The sequence below is a fragment of the Macrosteles quadrilineatus genome, unplaced genomic scaffold (genome assembly GCF_028750875.1).
Source record: "Macrosteles quadrilineatus isolate MER2022 unplaced genomic scaffold, UCM_ALF_1.0 Scaffold_5__1_contigs__length_97177068, whole genome shotgun sequence".
NCBI lineage: Eukaryota > Metazoa > Arthropoda > Insecta > Hemiptera > Cicadellidae > Macrosteles > Macrosteles quadrilineatus.
The window spans coordinates 31,439,673-31,446,771 of record NW_026542598.1 but is presented as its reverse complement, the minus strand read 5'-3'; the positions used below and the strand labels follow the sequence as shown (position 1 = coordinate 31,446,771).

At 34.1% G+C, this 7,099-nt stretch overlaps 1 protein-coding gene across 1 annotated transcript; it reads right to left on the bottom strand.

The window, feature by feature from the left end:
• Positions 1 to 2,218: 2,218 nt before the first annotated feature.
• LOC128995302 (protein FAM133-like) lies at positions 2,219 to 3,673 on the bottom strand. The gene is made up of 2 exons (XM_054420276.1): positions 3,634 to 3,673; positions 2,219 to 3,005 (listed from the first exon to the last, which is right to left on the bottom strand). The coding sequence occupies exons 1-2, from the start codon at positions 3,637 to 3,639 to the stop codon at positions 2,238 to 2,240; spliced, it is 774 nt and encodes a 257-aa protein (XP_054276251.1). The 5' UTR covers positions 3,640 to 3,673; the 3' UTR covers positions 2,219 to 2,237.
• Positions 3,674 to 7,099: the final 3,426 nt, after the last annotated feature.

Here is a 7,099-nt window from a genome sequence, read left to right as displayed (position 1 = left end):
TTAATACATAGTCTTAACTTTTTTTTCGTTATACTGCAGCAATAACGGCCGTTTTTAATGCATGCGTTGTACTTCTAAAGTAGCATTTTTACTCTCTAGGGAGTAAACATCAATTTTAGTCTCAAGGGAGTAAAAATCAGCTGTTAAACAGTTGTAAATTTCGATTGTGGCAATCGAAATTATTTATCGATTGATTCATTTGGTAAGGTTTTAGCATATTGTTGTCGATTGCTCGACATATCGATGGTATAATGTACTGTAACACAATCGTAATAGACGAAATGATTGAATCACTTACTAAACAGCTGCTTATTTGCATTAGCAGAATTGAAAACAAGCTGGCCGTCGTTTTGAGAGGTTATGTTTACATTCAAATGATTTCGTTTTCTAGCTTTGTTTGTTAATTAATGATGCATATGACGAAAAATATAGTTCTTCACACGGGCAAAAAATTCACTTTTTAAGCCTTGCTCAAAGAGTTACTTTAGGCCATAGTGATGAAATAAACTATTTCATACTCCCAATATTACACCAAATTAGCCTAGGTTACTTCAGCTGTGGAAATGGAATTTCAAAAACTGCTATGATTGAAACTGTGATTTCCTCTTGGCTATAGTGCTGCAAACCAAATAATTATATGATTTTCTTTAAGTCATAAGTTTCAATGTTTTATGCATATTACATAATCAAATGTTCATCTATAAAAAATCCAATGTATGTTTGTTTGTTTGTCCTTTATGGACTTCGAAACCGCTTGACAGATTGCAATAAAACTTTCAGGCATTATTAAACATTATTCAAGGATGGTTTGTGTGAAGTTTGGTGCAGATCCGTCAAAAGGGCTCCGCCCCAGTGGCTCCATTTAAATCCTATAGAAATTCAGTGATTGTTTAAAGCTATAAAAGTATAGTGTGTAATCTATTAAATGTATTTATTTGATGTCCAAGTTCTGTAATGCCAAGTATCAAGCTAACATAATCGTATCATAGGGAGGACCTCAGTGATGCATCTCATAACCAGTTTAATGATTCAACATCAATCACCAAAGCTAATCTGATTAGTTCTGTCACAGAAACCCCTTAATCAGCTGATTATAGTTACCAACATAAGCTAGAAATCTGTTAGTATTTCATCGCAAGCAAAACTGACAGCTGATTTGATCTTTATCACAAAATAGTCCTATAAATCAATCGCCAAAATAACAAATTGGTTACTGTAAATCATTGACTTTGTTTAGTAAAATTAAGATCAACTCTATACAAGCTCTAGCTAGTTCTTTTACTCAAATATGTCACACAATAGATGAATATGGTGGAATATACTCGTAATAAATTTAAATAGTCTGCTACTTACTATATTTTTTGATTGGTAATAATTAGCTAACGTAATAGCTCATTGTGGATGTGCTCTAAATATAACCTGAAAATGAGACGCCCTTTAGATTGACATGACTTAAAAGTTGAAGTGATAGAAAAAAGTATATTTGATCGTAGTACATTCTGTCTGTAGATTATTTAAAAAAAAAATTCTTTTAGCTGGATACAGTCTTAACATAGAGACAGGAGTCTTTTAACATTAGTGTGTAAAACACTAAACTAAACTTTATGAAAAAAGAGTTTTTGTTGTCTTTGACACAAGCTACATACCTAAGGTTCCTTTTTAATTTTTGTTTAATTGTCTCCAGAAATCATGTATTTTCTGATTGTTCAGTTGTATTTCTTAAGAAATTTTCTAATAGAGTCCTCTAACTTTATATTGGCTGCTAGGTTACATTGGACTAGAGAGTATTTCTGAAGCTTCCCAAATACTGTAAAACCTTTTACCACCCTGTTGTGGTAGACTATTAAACTTAGTGATTCGTTACTAAAAGTTTTACAACTAGAAAACAATTATATTTACGCCAAAACGGCTTGTAGAATATTAGCATTGTAGCTCAGTAATATATAGTCATTCGAGTATTCTACCCAAAACTGCTTTAGTCAGCTGTTAAAAAAACTTGCTCGTTCTTTCCACAGTCACTGACTTAAGCACTTTTGGAAAACATACCAATGTTAGTTCCTGAAAAATTTACTTTTTTCACTTAGCACTTTTGGAATCCATTTCTGCAATTTTCAGTAACTATGGTAGTTTTATATAATAAACAAACTTCCTCTTTTATAAAATAAAGATATACTGTGCATTATAAATGTAAATAAGTTCAGATCAAATGAGCCACATGTAAAACTCAAGTTCATTTATTACATAGGCCTACAACCACAATCATCATCCTCCTCATTCCTTTTAGATTGTCGATTCCCACTTTTTGACCTTTTCCCTTTCACAGATTCACACTGACCTCCCTTTGCCTTACGTTTTTCTTTTCTTTTCACTTCTGAACATTGGTCTCCACGATTCTTTTTTTCTTGCACCTCAGAACACATATCTCCATCGTTTTCCTTTTCTTTAACTTCATCACACTCATCATTCTTCTTTTCACTCTTGCCTTTCACCTCAGAACATTGAGATCCTCTATCTTTACTTTTCCCTCTTTTACCTTTAACTTCAGTGCACTGTTTACCTTTCTTGTCCTTTTTTCCACTTTTGTCTTTCACCTCAGCACACTGACCTCCATTATCTTTACTTTTTCCTCGTTTTCCTTTGACTTCAGTACACTGCTTACTTTTCTTGTCCGCACCCTTTACACTGGAACATTGTTTCTTATCTTTCTTCTTATCTTTTCCCTTTACTTCGGTGCATTGTTCACCCTTCTCTTTCTTAGTCTGTTCCACCTCGCCACATTTCCCTCCTTCCTCGATCTTCGGCTTCACTTCATCACATTTCCCTCCTTTTTCCTTCTTCTCCGGTCGTCTGCTGGGGGGTTTCCCACACCCTCCACAGCTGAACCTCTCCACTTGTAACAGCCGGGAAGGAAGCTGAGGGCGGATAGTCTGGGGATTGACAGGTGACCTGAGAAGCATCGGAAGGGTAGAAACTGCCCTCATCCTGCTGACCAACCTCAGTGCGTTCTGTGAAAAACATTACAGCTAATTAAAAAAGTCTTATTTATTTAGTTAATGGTTTTGTCTTAAATGTGTTTACACTTTTGTGTAGGTATGTTATGTTAGGTATGTTATGTTGTTGTTGTGAGTGTGACCCAGCCACCTCCACTTCCGTATTCTGCATTCACATTATGAATCTAAAAAAAACATTATGATACTTTAATACTTTTAATACTTTACTACTTTTCAATCAAATGGCGACCATACAAAGTAGGTATTTTAATCCAAGTATGAATGGAGATGAGTGGCGTGATCTTGTAGTCTTGTTAGTGACTAAGACCGACATATTCCTTAGACATACTAAGGGACCTACAGTTTTTTTATTGGAATCCGAACCACATTTTTCCTTAGTATATACGAATTGGTCTAATTATCAGGATAGTACTGTGGATAGTCGTAGTACTCACTCGTGCGGACGTAAATCCACACCAGGGAATATCGCAACCACAGTGCATGCCTATAAATATCCACAATTCGTGACCTCCTAGTAGCTGGATTACAGGACGACGCCACCCGTCCCATATGATATAGAGTGGTGTGTATAAAACCGATATTTGATCAGTTTTAAATCACTAAAATAATGAATTATACTCACATGCATATTTGTTGAGGAGAATTTACTTGAAATTTTGAACACTTGGGAACTTTCCTGAGATTGTCTAGATGTAAAATTTGTCTCCATGGAAACGTTTCCATTGGCAGTTTTATATCTAAGAAAGTACACAATATGATAATGAACCCCCTCTACCAGTCAGTTCATTGATACCGGTCAAATCACTTAATATTTTTGTGAATATTTTATGTTTTATTAGTGGTAAATAGCCGATCAACTACTCTGTATATTTATTGCTTCGTTCATTATTAAATATGGCACACATTTTACACCCACTACAGCGTATTTTCACTCACTCTTCATTAATATTGAGGTACACCTTAATATGTATTAAGATGGTGTATTAAGATACACCCAGTAGCATATCCATCCTAATTCTTAGTAGTAATAACTTAGTGGTTTCCTAAACTTGTTAGCTGTCTTCACTTTTTACAAATACACAATTTTCATAAACATTAGATTTTTCCTTGAAAGAATTTTACTTCTTTTACCTTGTTCTCAGTTTACCAGTCAATTCACTATGGGTAAGTGTTTGAAACAATAATGCTTCTCTTAAGTGGATGGCTTGAAGAGCACCTCTATTGTTGAAGACAATAGCAGAGTGACAAGACAATATGATGGATGAGTTGACCAAGTTATAAACTTATCAATTTCTTCAGCATTGCTGAACCCTGACATTAGATGTTGAGTCAGCCAACATTAGCTCAGTCCTGACACGCTCTTAATGGCAAAGTTGAGCGGGGGGACATGAAATATAAGTTCAAGTTTTACACAATTCTATACTCGGTAGATTCCCTACATCTTGGTGCTTTAAGGGTTATGAAAAAGCTTAATTGGCTAAGGTGTAATTACTTTTTTGACGTATTATTTTTTTCGGTGCTAGACAGAAATTACTTTAAACATTACTTTAGGCTAGGTCTAGAGGAGGTGAAATTATGACCCATTTTTGGATTAACTCTTTTGTGGCATTGGTGGGATTTGAACCCACAACTTCAGGTCCTGCTCTTCACCACTACAGCAGCTAGCAGCTCGCTTCCCATTTCTCTGACATGATTAATTAATAAAATAAAACAAATAATCTTTATGTAACAAGTGAAACAATTCTGCTCAAATAAATAGGCTAACCCATTATAGGATACAAAGGTGACCACAGAGCATGGGGCGACTCCCAAAGAGAGGAAGACTTGGAAAGAAAATTCCTGAAAACCGTACTTATAAATTAGTTCAAAAATATTCGTTTATAGCTGTTGACTTTACACTCTGTTAATTGCACTTGTTTGTAAATCTTTGTTCACAAATCCGTGCCAAAAGTGGTACAACAGTTGTAAACCATTTCAAGTCATGAATAGAAACCAAAACTAAATTATGAAACAGTTTGTTCGACCGACCAATTACTACAATACAAATACAACTAGTTTACTGTAATACTCCAATCGGTTAACTGTAACTGCATTTATGCCTGTACCACGACATATAAATTCAAGGATAATCGCATTAGTCTAAAAGTCTAACCATGATCGAACTAATGTTGCAAATGCAAATTGTATAATAAACAAACATTAGCTATCCATGTTGGGACATGAGATGTAAACATGTTTTCCACAGTTGTTTTTCCTACAATGACAAATGCACTGTCAACGTGAAAATACTGCGTTCAACTCAATGTTTAAAGCAGCAAATGTTTCAAAACATGTCATTCAACTGTTTGTTACGTAAGTGAAATCACAAATTTTACCTCAACAAAATGTTACTATTTGGAAATTCTGCAATAGGTAATCAAGAAATACATTTCTAGATCAAATGTATAAGAAGTTTGAATCAGTTACTCAACATTTTAGCTTCGAGACAGATGTCACTGTTTAGTAACAAGTCCTTTATTTACTTTGCGAGAGGTAGAAATCTTATTATCTAACAAGAAAAGCTATTTGTCTTTAGGAACTTCAAATCATTTCTCTTTTGCCTTATTGATATCAATTTTCCTGTGTTTGCTAAGTTGAATAAAATTAGGTATATTTTAGTTTAGTAAAGTTTTAGCATTTTTAATAAATTTCGTATACTTTTGTAAACAAACTAGTTAATTAATAAATCGTCTTAGAAAATTATTTATTTGAAATATAGCAGTTATTTAATTAATGGATATTATTATTTATTTATTACTTTAACATTCCTTGGAAGAAAGTCAGTACTAAGTGCATAACATAACATACTTTCCACACACTCTATGCACACTTTCTTTTGAGGCTACCTAAATCATTATTACATGGGAGATTTAATTTTGCAAACATTTTCAATTTGACATGCTTAGATAACATCTGTCAAACATTTCGTTATTTTATTGCTTATGCAGTTTAATTATACCTAAAAATCACTGTCTTTATGCTTTGGTCGTTTTAGTTTGTTCTTTATAGAGGAATATTGCTCTGTCTGCTGGAATACAAGTCATGATCCTGTGCAAGCTTTCGAACTTCTTATAAATGTTCTTCAAATTGATTCAAATTGAGATACAGTATTGTCTAATATGAATCCTGGTGAGATTAGGATAGAGCGAGATGATCTGTGTAGCTTCGTTTCTGAGTATCAGATGTCATGATTTAAGTAATTCAAAAGCCCTTAAATCAAAGACACATGGGCGTAAGTTTCGTACCATAAAAGCTACTGGTGTTTCTCAGGATCGAACCGGAGACCTTTTGATTACCAGACGAGCACTTACTACACTAGTGAGGTCATAAGATTAGGACTGTACACAAAATAAGTACTTTGTGTTCTTTTACTTAGCTATCTTCAACATTCATGTTATACAACTAAAATACGATGGATTAAGTGGTGACCAGTTTAGTTCTTAAAGTTCAAGCACATTTCCATGTACTAAATCCAAAACTAATATACTATAGTTCGGCCGCTTAGAAAGCGACCTCCTCCAGCATTGGTTTAGCATTAGCGCGCAGGTCGTTTTCTAAGCGGCCGAACTAGTGTTTTTAGTTTCCTTCCTAAATTGTATACAAAATACATTTTTACAAGGGGTTTCTTCTACGTGACTGTAATCAAGGGTACCCTTTTTTACATTTGATCTTAGTAAACGTACATTTCAGGTTTTGACACATCTTCTGTGCAAACAGAATCATATTTTCATAAGAGACGCAATCAGATATTGGTTATCTCATCGATACTGAATTAATGAACATTAGCTATTCAATTCTGAACCTAATGCCTCATACAATACAACTGAACAAATTAGACAGAGTTTTAATGAAATAAGTGTTTTAATTGAGAAATATCCCAGCCGACCATGATAAAGATAATTTTTAAGTAGCTTATTTGAAGGAACAACCAATTTGTAACTGTAGAAGTTTTAATCCAACTGTAATACAGTCTAATGAGCATTTGAATCCGAGACTTGCTGTTCTTGAGTTCGGAGTCGGCGGAGTTGACGATTACGGCTTAATCAAGT